Source organism: Panulirus ornatus, chromosome 6 (genome assembly GCF_036320965.1).
Source record: "Panulirus ornatus isolate Po-2019 chromosome 6, ASM3632096v1, whole genome shotgun sequence".
Classification (NCBI taxonomy): Eukaryota; Metazoa; Arthropoda; class Malacostraca; order Decapoda; family Palinuridae; genus Panulirus; species Panulirus ornatus.
The window spans coordinates 32,144,930-32,161,414 of NC_092229.1; the positions used below are offsets into that span (position 1 = coordinate 32,144,930).

General features: G+C 42.2%; 1 protein-coding gene across 1 annotated transcript in view; it reads left to right on the forward strand.

Moving 5' to 3' along the window:
• Positions 1 to 16,485, forward strand: part of LOC139748897 (S1 RNA-binding domain-containing protein 1-like) — a 714,827-nt gene that overhangs the window by 661,747 nt on the left and 36,595 nt on the right. Inside the window, exon 12 of the mRNA XM_071662261.1 lies at positions 5,941 to 6,111. Within this exon, the coding sequence (XP_071518362.1) occupies positions 5,941 to 6,111 (171 nt within the window). The remainder of the gene's footprint in view (positions 1 to 5,940; positions 6,112 to 16,485) is intronic.

The following is a 16,485-nucleotide window of genomic DNA, read 5'->3' on the forward strand; positions in this document are numbered from 1 at the left end:
TGCATAAAACAATAGAACCAATGGAAACATCAGTGAAGGGGGCAAATGGGGAGGTAATAACATATAGGTATGATGTGAGAAGGAATGGAGTGAATATTTTAAAGGTTTGTTGAATGTGTTTGATTAAAGAGTGGCAGATGTAGGGTGGTTTGGTGATGGTGGAGTAGAAAGTGAGAGGGTCAGGGAGAATAGTTTAGTTAACAAAGAACAGGTAGTGAAAGCTTTGCAGATGAAAGCTGGCAAGGCGGGAGGTTTGGATGGTATTGCAGTGGAGTTTATTAAAAAACGGGGGTGACTGTGTTGTTGATTTGTTGGTAAGGATATTTGATGTATGTGTGCCTCATGGTGAAGTGCCTGAGGATTAGTAGAATGCATGCATAATGCCTTTGTAGAAAGGCAAAGGGGATAAAGGTGAGTGTTCAAATTACAGTGGCATAAGTTTATTAAGTATTCCTGGGAAATTATATGGGAGGGTATTGATTGAGAGGGTAAAGGCATGTACAGAGCATCAGATTGGGGAAGAAGAGTGTGATTTCAGAAGTGGCAGAGGATGTGTAGATCAGGTGTTTGCTTTGAAAAATGTATGTGAGAAATATCTAGAAAACAGATGGATTTGTACGCAGAATTTATGTATCTGAATAAGGCATATGGTAGGGTAGATAGAGATGCTTTGTGGAAAGTCCTAAGAGCATACTGTATGGGAGGTAAGTTGCTAGAAGCCATGAAAAGTTTTTATTGAGGATGTAAGGCATATGTATGAGTAGGAAGAGAGGAAAGTGATTGGTTCCCAGTGAATGTTGGTTTGCATCAGGGGTGTGAGATGTCTCCATCGTTGTTTGATTTATTTAAGGATGGGGTTGTTAGGGAGGTGAATGCAAAAGTTTTAGAGAGAGGGGCAAGTATGCAGTCTGTTGCGGATGAGAGGACTTGGGAAGTGTCATTTGTTGTTCACTGATGATACAGTGTTGGTGGCTGATTCGAAAGAGAAACTGCAGAGGCTGGTGACTGAGTTTGGTAAAGTCTGTGAAAGGAGAAAGCTGAGAGTAAATGTGAATAAGAGCAAGGTTATTAGTTTCAGTAAGGTTGAGGAACAAGTCAATTTGGAGGTAAGATTGAATGGAGAAAAAACTGGAGGAAGTGAAGTGTTTTGGATGTCTGGGAGTAGATTTAGCAGTGGATGGAACCATGAAAGCAGAAGTGAGTCACAGAGTGGGGGAGGGGGCAAAGGTTCTGGGAGCATTGAAGAATGTGTGGAAGATGAGAATATTATCTCAAAGAGCAAAATTGGGTATGTTTGGAGGAATAGTGTTTCCAACAATGGTATATGGTTGTAAGGCTTGGGCTATAGATAGGGTTGTGCGGAGGAGGGTGGATATGTTATAAATAAGATTTTTGAGAACAGTATGTGGTGTGAGGTGGTTTGATCAAGTAAGTAATGAAAGGGTAAGAGCAATGTGTGGTAATAAAAAGAGTGTTGTTGAGAAAGCAGAAGAGGGTGTATTGAAATGGTTTGGACACATGGAGAGATTGAGTGAGGAAAGATTGACAAAGAGGATATATGTGTCAGAGGTGGAGGGAATGAGGAAAATTAGGAGACCAAATTGTAGGTAGAAGGTTGGAGTGAAAAAGACTTTGAGTGATTGGGCCCTGAACATGCAGGAGGGTGTAAGGCACGGAAGGAATAGAGTGAATTGGAGCAATGTGGTATACCGGGGTCGACGTGTTATCAATGGATTGAACCAAGGCATGTGAGCGTCTAGGGTAAACTATGAAAAGTTTTTGAGGCCTAGATGTGGAAAGAGAGCTGTAGTTTCTGTGCATTACAAATGACAGCTAGAGACTGAGTGTGAATGAATGTGGCCTTTGTTGTCTTTTCCTAGTACTACCTCGCGCACGTGTGCCGGGGTGGCGACAGGAATGGATGAAGGCAGCAAGTATGAATATATGCATGTGTATATATATATATGTATATGTCTGTGTATGTATATGTATGTATACGTTGAAATGTATAGGTATGTCTATGTGCGTATATGGGTGTTTATGTATATACATGTATGTGGGTAGTTTGGGCCATTCTTTCGTCTGTTTCCTTGCGCTACCTCACTAACGCGGGAGACAGCGACAAAGTATAATAAAGAATAAATAAATATTTGCAGAACATTCACTTCACTGTCATTGGGAGTGAAGTCAGTGGTTGGTGAGAGGACAAGAGGCACGGAAGGAGTGCTTTACTTCCCATGCATTCCTCACGTGTTGTAGAAGGTGACTAAAGGGGACAGGAGCAGGGGCTACAAACCCTTCCCCCTTTATAAAAGGGGGAACAGAAGAAGGAGTCATGCAGGGAGTGCTCATCCTCCTCGAAAGCTCAGACTGGGGTGTCTAAATGTGTGTGGATGTAACCAAGATGAGAAAAAAGGAGAGATAGATATTATGTTTAAGGAAAGGAACCTGGATGTTTTGGCTCTGAGTGAAACAAAGCTCAAGGGTAAAGGGGAAGAGTGGCTTAGGAATGTTTTAGGAGTAAAGTCAGGGGTTGGTGAGAGGACAAGAGCAAGGGAAGGAGTAGCACTACTCCTGAGACAGGAGTGGTGGGTGTATGTGATCGAGTGTAAGAAAGTAAACTCTAGATTGATATGGGTAAAACTGAAAGTGGATGGGGAGAGATGGGTGATTATTGGTGCATATGCACCTTGGAATGAGAAGAAAGATCTTGAGAGGCAAGTGTTTTGGGAGCAGCTGAGTGAGTGTTAGTTGTTTTGATGCACGAGACCAGGTTATAGTGATGGGTGATTTGAATGCAAACGTGAGTGATGTGGCAGTTGAGGGAATAATTGTTGTATATGGGGTGTTCAAGTGTTGTAAATGGAAATAGTGAAGAGCTTGTAGGTTTATGTGCTGAAAAAGGACTGGCGATTGGGAATACCTGGTTTAAAAAGAGAGATATACATAAGTACATGTATGTAAGTAGGAGAGATGGCCAGAGAGCGTTATTGGATTACGTGTTAATTGATAGGCGTGTGAAAGAGAGACTTTTGGATGTTAATGTGCTGAGAGGTGCAACTGGAGGGATGTCTGATCATTATCTTGTGGAGGCGAAGGTGAAGATTTATAGAGGTTTTCAGAAAAGAAGAGAGAATGTTGGGGTGAAGAGAGTGGTGAGAGTAAGTGAGTTTGGGAAGGAGGCTTGTGTGAGCAAGTACCAGGAGAGACTGAGTGCGGAATGGGAAAAGGTGAGAGCAAAGGAAGTAAGGGGAATGGGGGAGGAATGGGGATGTATTTTGGGGAAGCAGTGATAGCTTGCGCAAAAGATGATTGTGGTATGAGAAGCGTGGGAGGTGGGCAGATTAGAAAGGGTAGTGAGTGGTGGGATGAAGAAGTAAGATTATTAGTGAAAGAGAAGAGAGAGGCATTTGGATGATTTTTGCAGGGAAATAATGCACATGACTGGGAGATGTATAAAAGAAAGAGGCAGGAGGTCAAGAGAAAGGTGCAAGAGGTGAAAAAGAGGGCAAGTGAGAGTTGGGGTGAGAGAGTATCATTAGATTTTAGGAAGAATAAAAAGATGTTTTGAAAGGAGGTAAATAAAGTGCGTAAGATAAGAGAACAAATGGAGACATCGGTGAAGCGGGCTAATGGGAGGTGATAAAAAATAGTGGTGATGTGAGAAGGAGATGGAGTGAGTATTCTGAAGGTTTGTTGAATGTGTTTGATGATAGAGTGGCAGATATAGGGTGTTTAGGTCGAGGTGGTGTGCGAAGTGAGAGGGTTAGGGAGAATGATTTGGTAAACAGAGAAGAGGTAGTAAAAGCTTTTGCAATAGATGAAAGCCAGCAAGGCAGCGGGTTTGGATGGTATTGCAGTGGAATTTATTGAAAAAGAGGGTGACTTTATTGTTGACTGGTTGGTAAGGATATTTGATGTATGTATGATTCATGTTGAGGTGCCTGAGGATTGGCAGAACGCATGCATAGTGCCATTGTACAAAGGGAAAGGGGAGAAAGGTGAGTGCTTAAATTACAGAGGTATAAGTTTGTTGAGTATTCCTGGTAAATTATATGGGAGGGTATTGATTGAGAGGGTGAAGGCATGTACAGAGCATCAGATTGGGGAAGAGCAGTGTGGTTTCAGAAGTGGTAGAGGATGTGTGGATCAGGTGTTTGCTTTGAAGAATGTATGTGAGAAATACTTAGAAAAGCAAATGGATTTGTATGTAGCATTTATAGATCTGGAGAAGGCATATGATAGAGTTGAAAGAGATGCTCTGTGGAAGGTATTAAGAATATATGGTGTGGGAGACAAGTTGTTAGAAGCAGTGGAAAGTTTTTATCGAGGATGTAAGGCATGTGTGCAAGTGGGAAGAGAGGATAGTGATTGGTTCTCAGTGAATGTTGGTTTGCGGCAGGGGTGCGTGATGTCTCTGTGGTTGTTTAATTTGTTTATGGATGGGGTTGTTTGGGAGTTTTGGAGAGCGGAGCAAGTATGCAGTCTGTTGTGGATGAGAGAGCTTGGGAAGTGAGTCAGTTGTTGTTCGCTGATTGGCACTGGCGCTGGTGGCTGATTTGAGTGAGATATTTGGTAAAGTGTGTGAAAGAAGAAAGCTGAGAGTAAATGTCAATAAGAGCAAGGTTATTAGGTATAGTAGGGTTGAGGGTTAAGTTAATTGGGAGGTAAGTTTGAATGGAGAAAAACTGGAGGAAATGAAGTGTTTTAGATATCTGGGAGTGGATTTGGCAGCAGATGGAACCATGGATGCAGAAGTGAGTCACAGGGTGGGGGAGGGGGCGAAAGTTCTGGGAGCGTTGAAAAATGTGTGAAAGGCGAGAACAGTATCTCGTAAAGTAAAAATGGGTATGATTGAAGAAATAGTGGCTCCATTAATGTTATATGGTTGTGAGGTGCGGGCTATAGATAGAGTTGTGCAGAGGAGAGTGGATGTGTTGAAAATGAGATATTTGAGGACAATATGTGATGTGAGGTGGTTTGATCGAGTGAGTGATGAAAGGGTAAGAGAGATGTGTGGTAATAAAAAGAGTGTGGTTGAGAGAGCAGAAGAGGGTGTATTGAAATGGTTTGGTCACATGGAGAGAATGAGTGAGGAAAAATTGTCAAAGAAGATATATGTGTCAGAGGTGGAGGGAACGAGGAGAAGTGGGTGACCAAATTGGAGGTGGAAGGATGGAGTTAAAAAGATTTTGAGCGATCAGGGCCTGAACATGCAGGAGGTTGAAAAGCGTGCAAGGAATAGAGTGAATTGGAACGATGTGGTATACTGGGGTCGACGTGCTGCCATTGGATTGAACCAGGGCATGCGAAGCGTTTGGGGTGAACCATGTAAAGTTTTGTGGGAGCAGTGATTTCAGTGCATTATACATGACAGCTAGAGACTGAGTGTGAACGGATGTGGCCTTTGTTGTTTTTCCTGGTGTTACTTTGCATGCGTGCGGGGGAAGGAAGTTGTCATTTCATGTGTGGCGGGGTGGCAACGGGAATGAATAAAGGCAGCAAGTTTGAATTATGTACATGTGTATATATGTGTATGTCTGTGTATGTATGTATAAGTATACATTGAAATGTATAGGTATGTATGTGTGCATATGTGGACGTGTATGTACATACATGTGCATTTGGGTGGGTTGGGCCATTCTTTCGTTTGTTTCCTTGCCCTACCTTGCTAATGCGTGAGACAGTGACAAAGTATATTTAATATAAATATCAAAGAGAGTCTCTCATGCTCATGGAACCTTTTTTCTCTGGCTGTTTTTGGTTTGCCTAGATATATCTTCTTTTTAAAGGGTTCAGTACATGACTGAAGTTATGTAATTTTTTGGGGGGGATTATGTAGATTTTGTCAGCAATTTATATAATTTGAGTTACATCATTGCCATTTTTACAGGCAGAACTGTGACATAGCGATTATCTGAAATTTTTGGTATATGGCAGGTTTGGAGGCCATGAGTGAGCAATGTGAGACAACCGTACCAACTATGCAGCTTATAATAGAGGGTTTGGCACAGCCCCTTGATTACGATATTCGAGCCCAGTTTGAGAAGCCCCTATTCCGCAAGGGCATCACCTCCATAGATGAAATTGCCCTTGGCACAAAACTGACAGGTAAGAATCACGTTTTTTTTTAGTTCTGTGCAGTGTGAACTGTTGTGTTTTTGAAGCAAAATAAGGTAAGGTTGAGATGGTATATTGGCACTTGAAGGGTATATATGATAGAGGCTGTCATGTAGGTGTATGACACTATAAGAAGAGGTAGGAAAAGAGGAATAGCAAGATGGTATGAAGGTTATGAAATATGATTGATTAGAATATAGAGATTGGAAGGAGAAGTGGGATCACACAAAAAATGGAAATGAATGGAGGGTATGAATATATATAATAGGATTGTTTAATGTGAATGAATGGAAAGCAAATGAGAATCTTAAGGCAAGAGTATGAATGAAACCCTAAAGAAAGTTGGCAGCCTGTTTTTGAAGGAAGTAGATAGGTGCAGAAGAAGGTCTTCGTGAAATGCAAGTGTGTACAATCCTGGTAGGTTGCTTGTGAAAAAAACGAGGTTTGAAAGATGTGGTGGAAGTACTTTAAAGGTCTAGTTGATCTAATTAGAGTGATGATATAAGAGATGAGGTTATTGTTAAAGTAAGGTTAGAGATTAGGAAAGTGGACACAGATCTCTATAGGAAGGAGGAAGTTAGAAAAGTCATATTCCACCTTAGAAATTGAAATATGGGGATGTTGATGAAGATGAAGAGTGGAGGTGAAGCATCTGTTTAAAGTGGAATATGTGTATGGCAGCATGGATTGGTTAAAGATATTGGTCTTTCAGCTGAATGAAAGTAAAGAGAATGCAATTTCTCTTTCAAAAATCATAGAAATAAGTTGTTTCAACATAGTTGGTAAGGTATGTGGTTGGATCATCATTTTTTTTTTTTTTTTTTTTTTTGTCACTGTCTCCCGCGTTTGCAAGGTAGCGCAAGGAAACAGACGAAAGAAATGGCCCAACCCACCCCCATACACATGTATATACATACACGTCCACACACGCAAATATACATACCTACACAGCTTTCCATGGTTTACCCCAGACGCTTCACATGCCCTGATTCAATCCACTGACAGCACGTCAACCCCGGTATACCACATCGATCCAATTCACTCTATTCCTTGCCCTCCTTTCACCCTCCTGCATGTTCAGGCCCCGATCACACAAAATCTTTTTCACTCCATCTTTCCACCTCCAATTTGGTCTCCCACTTCTCCTCGTTCCCTCCACCTCCGACACATATATCCTCTTGGTCAATCTTTCCTAACTCATTCTCTCCATGTGCCCAAACCATTTCAAAACACCCTCTTCTGCTCTCTCAACCACGCTCTTTTTATCTCCACACATCTCTCTTACCCTTACGTTACTTACTCGATCAAACCACCTCACACCACACATTGTCCTCAAACATCTCATTTCCAGCACATCCACCCTCCTGCACACAACTCTATCCATAGCCTACGCCTCGTAACTATACAACATTGTTGGAACCACTATTCCTTCAAACATACCCATTTTTGCTTTCCGAGATAATGTTCTCGACTTCCACACATTCTTCAAGGCTCCCAGGATTTTCGCCCCCTCCCCCACCCTATGATCCACTTCTGCTTCCATGGTTCCATCCGCTGCTAGATCCACTCCCAGATATCTAAAACACTTTACTTCCTCCAGTTTTTCTCCATTCAAACTTACCTCCCAATTGACTTGACCCTCCACCCTACTGTACCTGATAACCTTGCTCTTATTCACATTTACTCTTAACTTTCTTCTTTCACACACTTTACCAAACTCAGTCACCAGCTTCTGCAGTTTCTCACATGAATCAGCCACCAGCGCTGTATCATCAGCGAACAACAACTGACTCACTTCCCAAGCTCTCTCATCCACAACAGACTTCATACTTGCCCCTCTTTCCAAAACTCTTGCATTTACCTCCCTAACAACCCCATCCATAAACAAATTAAACAACCATGGAGACATCACACACCCCTGCCGCAAACCTACATTCACTGAGAACCAATCACTTTCCTCTCTTCCTACACGTACACATGCCTTACATCCTCGATAAAAACTTTTCACTGCTTCTAATAACTTGCCTCCCACACCATATATTCTTAATACCTTCCACAGAGCATCACTATCAACTCTATCATATGCCTTCTCCAGATCCATAAATGCTACATACAAATCCATTTGCTTTTCTAAGTATTTCTCACATACATTCTTCAAAGCAAACATCTGATCCACACATCCTCTACCACTTCTGAAACCACACTGCTCTTCCCCAATCTGATGCTCTGTACATGCCTTCACCCTCTCAATCAATACCCTCCCATATAATTTACCAGGAATACTCAAGAAGGATTGTTAGATTCCTTTTAAGTAAAGAGCATGTTGGATCTAGTGTAGGGAAAGTGTGTCTAGACCAATTTTTTTCATGTAGGCATTAGTAAAAGACACTTTTGAGAAATTGAATATGCATGTAGCATGTATGGTTGAAAGTCTTGTGATGAAGTTGATAGCAAAGGACTTTTAAAACTTTAAACTTCCTATTGTGTACTGTTTTCTCTATGGCCAAATTTTCTGTTTCCTATTATAGAGTAAAAGAAATAGTGTACATGTGAAAGTAAAGGATATGTACAAAAAAGTGAGCTAACATGACTTATATGGCTGTGGTATAGTGCTGAAGTTAATGTGCACAGGTCCTAGTGAGGAGTGGCAAATGGAGGGAAGAGTAGGGGTTAAGGTTGAGTGGATGGAGATGAGCCTTTGATGCAAATTCAGTGACACCTCTCATCACTGTGGATGAAAGACTTACATGTAAAAGTTCAGGATATGTAGAAACAAGTGAATTAACATAATTTATAAGGCCATGAGATAGCATTGAGAGTGGAAGTTGTGTGGAAAGGAGTTGAAGGAAGATGCAGTGAGGGATTGCTTCATGACCCACGTTTACTAAGTGACACTTAACATTATTTGACATTACTATTTATATACATTTACACATTATCATCATCATCATCATCATAATTATTTTATTTTTTTTTCTTTGTCGCTGTCTCCCGCGTTTGCGAGGTAGCACAAGGAAACAGACGAAAGAAATGGCCCAACCCACCCCCATACACATGTATATACATACGTCCACACACGCAAATATACATACCTACACAGCTTTCCATGGTTTACCCCAGACGCTTCACATGCCCTGATTCAATCCACTGACAGCACGTCAACCCCGGTATACCACATTGATCCAATTCACTCTATTCCTTGCCCTCCTTTCACCCTTCTGCATGTTCAGGCCCCGATCACACAAAATCTTTTTCACTCCATCTTTCCACCTCCAATTTGGTCTCCCACTTCTCCTCGTTCCCTCCACCTCCGACACATATATCCTCTTGGTCAATCTTTCCTCACTCATTCTCTCCTTGTGCCCAAACCATTTCAAAACACCCTCTTCTGCTCTCTCAATCACGCACTTTTTATTTCCACACATCTCTCTTACCCTTACGTTACTTACTCGATCAAACCACCTCACACCACACATTGTCCTCAAACATCTCATTTCCAGCACATCCATCCTCCTGCGCACAACTCTATCCATAGCCCACGCCTCGCAACCATACAACATTGCTGGAACCACTATTCCTTCAAACATACCCATTTTTGCTTTCCGAGATGATGTTCTCGACTTCCACACATTCTTCAAGGCTCCCAGGATTTTCGCCCCCCCCCCACCCTATGATCCACTTCCGCTTCCATGGTTCCATCCACTGCCAGATCCACTCCCAGATATCTAAAACACTTTACTTCCTCCAGTTTTTCTCCATTCAAACTTACCTCCCAATTGACTTGACCCTCCACCCTACTGTACCTAATAACCTTGCTCTTATTCACATTTACTCTTAACTTTCTTCTTTCACACACTTTACCAAACTCAGTCATCAGCTTCTGCAGTTTCTCACATGAATCAGCCACCAGTGCTGTATCATCAGCGAACAACAACTGACTCACTTCCCAAGCTCTCTCATCCCCAAGAGACTTCATACTTGCCCCTCTTTCCAAAACTCTTGCATTCACCTCCCTAACAACCCCATCCATAAACAAATTAAACAACCATGGAGACATCACACACCCCTGCCGCAAACCTACATTCACTGAGAACCAATCACTTTCCTCTCTTCCTACACGTACACATGCCTTACATCCTCGATAAAAACTTTTCACTGCTTCTAACAACTTGCCTCCCACACCATATATTCTTAATACCTTCCACAGAGCATCTCTATCAACTCTATCATTTGCCTTCTCCAGATCTATAAATGCTACATACAAATCCATTTGCTTTTCTAAGTATTTCTCACATACATTCTTCAAAGCAAACACCTGATCCACACATCCTCTACCACTTCTGAAACCACACTGCTCTTCCCCAATCTGATGCTCTGTACGTGCCTTCACCCTCTCAATCAATACCCTCCCATATAATTTACCAGGAATACTCAACAAACTTATACCTCTGTATTTTGAGCACTCACTCTTATCCCCTTTGCCTTTGTACAATGGCACTATGCACGCATTCCACCAATCCTCAGGCACCTCACCATGAGTCATTTTTTTTTTTTTCTTTGTCGCTGTCTCCCGCGTTTGCGAGGTAGCGCAAGGAAACAGACGAAAGAAATGGCCCAACCCCCCCCCCCCATACACATGTACATACACACGTCCACACACGCAAATATACATACCTACACAGCTTTCCATGGTTTACCCCAGACGCTTCACATGCCTTGATTCAATCCACTGACAGCACGTCAACCCCTGTATACCACATCGCTCCAATACACTCTATTCCTTGCCCTCCTTTCACCCTCCTGCATGTTCAGGCCCCGATCACACAAAATCTTTTTCACTCCATCTTTCCACCTCCAATTTGGTCTCCCTCTTCTCCTCGTTCCCTCCACCTCCGACACATATATCCTCTTGGTCAATCTTTCCTCACTCATTCTCTCCATGTGCCCAAACCATTTCAAAACACCCTCTTCTGCTCTCTCAACCACGCTCTTTTTATTTCCACACATCTCTCTTACCCTTACGTTACTTACTCGATCAAACCACCTCACACCACACATTGTCCTCAAACATCTCATTTCCAGCACATCCATCCTCCTGCGCACAACTCTATCCATAGCCCACGCCTCGCAACCATACAACATTGTTGGAACCACTATTCCTTCAAACATACCCATTTTTGCTTTCCGAGATAATGTTCTCGACTTCCACACATTCTTCAAGGCTCCCAGAATTTTCGCCCCCTCCCCCACCCTATGATCCACTTCCGCTTCCATGGTTCCATCCGCTGCCAGATCCACTCCCAGATATCTAAAACACTTCACTTCCTCCAGTTTTTCTCCATTCAAACTCACCTCCCAATTGACTTGACCCTCATTGAACCCTACTGTACCTAATAACCTTGCTCTTATTCACATTTACTCTTAACTTTCTTCTTCCACACACTTTACCAAACTCAGTCACCAGCTTCTGCAGTTTCTCACATGAATCAGCCAGCAGCGCTGTATCATCAGCGAACAACAACTGACTCACTTCCCAAGCTCTCTCATCCCCAACAGACTTCATACTTGCCCCTCTTTCCAAAACTCTTGCATTTACCTCCCTAACAACCCCATCCATAAACAAATTAAACAACTATGGAGACATCACACACCCCTGCCGCAAACCTACATTCACTGAGAACCAATCACTTTCCTCTCTTCCTACACGTACACATGCCTTACATCCTCGATAAAAACTTTTCACTGCTTCTAACAACTTTCCTCCCACACCATATATTCTTAATACCTTCCTCAGAGCATCTCTATCAACTCTTATCATATGCCTATATATATATATATATATATAGGGAAAATGATTTGGTAAACAGAGAAAAGGTAGTAAAAGCTTTGCGGAAGATGAAAGCCGGCAAGGCAGCAGGTTTGGATGGTATTGCAGTGGAATTTATTAAAAAAGGGGGTGACTGTATTATTGACTGGTTGGTAAGATTATTTAATGTATGTATGACTCATGGTGAGGTGCCTGAGGATTGGCGGAATGCATGCATAGTGCCATTGTACAAAGGCAAAGGGGATAAGAGTGAGTGCTCAAATTACAGAGGTATAAGTTTGTTGAGTATTCCTGGTAGATTATATGGGAGGGTATTGATTGAGAGGATGAAGGCATGTACTGAGCATCAGATTGGGGAAGAGCAGTGTGCTTTGAAGAATGTATGTGAGAAATACTTAGAAAAGCAAATGGATTTGTATGTAGCATTTATGGATCTGGAGAAGGCATATGATAGAGTTGATAGAGATGCCCTGTGGAAGGTATTAAGAATACATGGTGTAGGAGGCAAGTTGTTAGAAGCAGTGAAAAGTTTTTATCGAGGATGTAAGACATGTGTACGTGTAGGAAGAGAGGAAAGTGATTGGTTCTCAGTGAATGTAGGTTTGCGGCAGGTGTGTGTGATGTCTCCATGGTTGTTTAATTTGTTTATGGATGGGGTTGTTAGGGAGGTAAATGCAAGAGTTTTGGAAAGAGGGGCAAGTATGAAGTCTGTTGAGGATGAGAGAGCTTGGGAAGTGAGTCAGTTGTTGTTCGCTGATGATACAGCGCTGGTGGTTGATTCATGTGAGAAACTGCAGAAGCTGGTGACTGAGTTTGGTAAAGTGTGTGAAAGAAGAAAGTTAAGAGTAAATGTGAATAAGAGCAAGGTTATTAGGTACAGTAGGGTTCAATGAGGGTCAAGTCAATTGGGAGGTAAGTTTGAATGGAGAAAAACTGGAGGAAGTAAAGTGTTTTAGATATCTGGGAGTGGATCTGGCAGCGGATGGAACCATGGAAGCGAAAGTGGATCATAGGATGTGGGAGAGGGCGAAAATTCTGGGAGCCTTGAAGAATGTGTGCAAGTCGAGAACATTATCTCGGAAAGCAAAAATGGGTATGTTTGAAGAATAGTGGTTCCAGCAATGTTGTATGGTTGCGAGGCGTGGGCTATGGATAGAGTGGTGCGCATTAGGATGGATATGCTGGAAATGAGATGTTTGAGGACAATGTGTGGTGTGAGGTGGTTTGATCGAGTAAGTAACGTAAGGGTAAGAGAGATGTGTGGAAATAAAAATAGCATGGTTGAGAGAGCAGAAGAGGCTGTTTTGAAATGGTTTGGGCACATGGAGAGAATGAGTGATGAAAGATTGACCAAGAGGATATATGTGTCGGAGGTGGAGGGAACGAGGAGAAGTGGGAGACCAAATTGGAGGTGGAGAGATGGAGTGAAAAAGATTTTGTGTGATCGGGGCCTGAACATGCAGGAGGGTGAAAGGAGGGCAAGGAATAGAGTGAATTGGATCGATGTGGTATACCGGGGTTGACGTGCTGTCAGTGGATTGAATCAGGGCATATGAAGCGTCTGAGGTAAACCATGGAAAGCTGTGTAGGTATGTATATTTGCGTGTGTGGACGTATGTATATACATGTGTATGGGGGTGGTTTGGGCCATTTCTTTCGTCTGTTTCCTTGCGCTACCTTGCAAATGCGGGAGACAGCGACAAAGCAAAGAAAAAAATATATATATATATTTGCAGTAGCAGTACTCCTGAAACAGGAGTTGTGGGAGTATGTGATAGAATGTAAGAAAGTAAATTCTCGATTAATATGGGTAAAACTTAAAGTTGATGATATATATATATATATATATATATATATATATATATTTTTTTTTTTTTTTTTTTTTTTTTTTTTTATACTTTGTCGCTGTCTCCCGCGTTTGCGAGGTAGCGCAAGGAAACAGACGAAAGAAATGGCCCAACCCCCCCCATACACATGTACATACACACGTCCACACACGCAAATATACATACCTACACAGCTTTCCATGGTTTACCCCAGACGCTTCACATGCCTTGATTCAATCCACTGACAGCACGTCAACCCCTGTATACCACATCGCTCCAATTCACTCTATTCCTTGCCCTCCTTTCACCCTCCTGCATGTTCAGGCCCCGATCACACAAAATCCTTTTCACTCCATCTTTCCACCTCCAATTTGGTCTCCCTCTTCTCCTCGTTCCCTCCACCTCCGACACATATATCCTCTTGGTCAATCTTTCCTCACTCATTCTCTCCATGTGCCCAAACCACTTCAAAACACCCTCTTCTGCTCTCTCAACCACGCTCTTTTTATTTCCACACATCTCTCTTACCCTTACGTTACTTACTCGATCAAACCACCTCACACCACACATTGTCCTCAAACATCTCATTTCCAGCACATCCATCCTCCTACGCACAACTCTATCCATAGCCCACGCCTCGCAACCATACAACATTGTTGGAACTACTATTCCTTCAAACATACCCATTTTTGCTTTCCGGGATAATGTTCTCGACTTCCACACATTTTTCAAGGCTCCCAAAATTTTCGCCCCCTCCCCCACCCTATGATCCACTTCCGCTTCCATGGTTCCATCCGCTGACAGATCCACTCCCAGATATCTAAAACACTTCACTTCCTCCAGCCTCTCACCATTCAAACTCACCTCCCAATTGACTTGACCCTCAACCCTACTGTACCTAATAACCTTGCTCTTATTGACATTTACTCTTAACTTTCTTCTTCCACACACTTTACCAAACTCCGTCACCAGCTTCTGCAGTTTCTCACATGAATCCGCCACCAGCGCTGTATCATCAGCGAACAACAACTGACTCACTTCCCAAGCTCTCTCATCCCCAACAGACTTCATACTTGCCCCTCTTTCCAAAACTCTTGCATTTACCTCCCTAACAACCCCATCCATAAACAAATTAAACAACCATGGAGACATGACACACCCCTGCCGCAAACCTACATTCACTGAGAACCAATCACTTTCCTCTCTTCCTACACGTACACATGCCTTACATCCTCGATAAAAACTTTTCACTGCTTCTAACAACTTTCCTCCCACACCATATATTCTTAATACCTTCCACAGAGCATCTCTATCAACTCTATCATATATATATATATCATATATATATATATATATATATCTATATATCTATATATCTATCATATCATATATATATATATATATATGTATGAGAAGAAAGATCATGAGAGGCAAGTGTTTTGGGAGCAGCTGAATGAGTGTGTTATTGGTTTTGATGCACGAGAGAGGGTTATAGTGATGGGTGATTTGAATGCAAAGGTGAGTAATGTGGCAGTTGAGGGAATAATTGGTATACATGGGGTGTTCAGTGTTGTAAATGGAAATGGTGAAGAGCTTGTAGATTTATGTGCTGAAAAAGGACTGGTGATTGGTAATACCTGGTTTAAAAAGTGAGATATACATAAGTATACGTATGTAAGTAGGAGAGATGGCCAGAGAGCGTTATTGGATTACGTGTTAATTGACAGGCTCGCGAAAGAGAGGCTTTTGGATGTTAATGTGCTGAGAGGTGCAACTGGAGGGATGTCTGATCATTATCTTGTGGAAGCTAAGGTGAAGATTTGTATGGGTTTTCAGAAAAGAAGAGTGAATGTTGGGGTGAAGAGGGTGGTGAGAGTAAGTGAGCTTGGAAAGGAGACTTGTGTGAGGAAGTACCAGGAGAGACTGAGTACAGAATGGAAAAAGGTGAGAACAATGGAAGTAAGGGGAGTGGGGGAGGAATGGGATGTATTTAGGGAATCACTGATGGATTGCACAAAAGATGCTTGTGGCATGAGAAGAGTGCGAGGTGGGTTGATTAGAAAGGGTAGTGAGTGGTGGGATGAAGAAGTAAGATTATTAGTGAAAGAGAAGAGAGAGGCATTTGGACGATTTTTGCAGGGAAAAAATGCAGTTGAGTGGGAGATGTATAAAAGAAAGAGACAGGAGGTCAAGAGAAAGGTGCAAGAGGTGAAAAATAGGGCAAATGAGAGTTGGGGTGAGAGAGTATCATTAAATTTTAGGGAGAATAAAAAGATGTTTTGGAAGGAGTTAAATAAAGTGCGTAAGACAAGGGAGCAAATAGGAACTTCAGTGAAAGGGGCTAATGGGGAGGTGATATCAAGTAGTGATGATGTGAGAAGGAGATGGAGTGAGTATTTTGAAGGTTTGTTGAATGTGTTTGATGATAGAGTGGCAGATATAGGGTGTTTTGGTCGAGGTGGTGTGCAAAGTGAGAGGGTTGGGGAAAATGATTTGGTAAAGAGAGAAGAGGTAGTAAAAGCTTTGCGGAAGATGAAAGCCGGCAAGACAGCAGGTTTGGATGGTATTGCAGTGGAATTTATTAAAAAAGGGGGTGACTGTATTTTTGACTGGTTTGTAAGGTTATTCAATGTATGTATGACTCATGGTGAGGTGCCTGGGGATTAGCGGAATTCGTGCATAGTGCCATTGTACAAAGGCAAAGGGGATAAG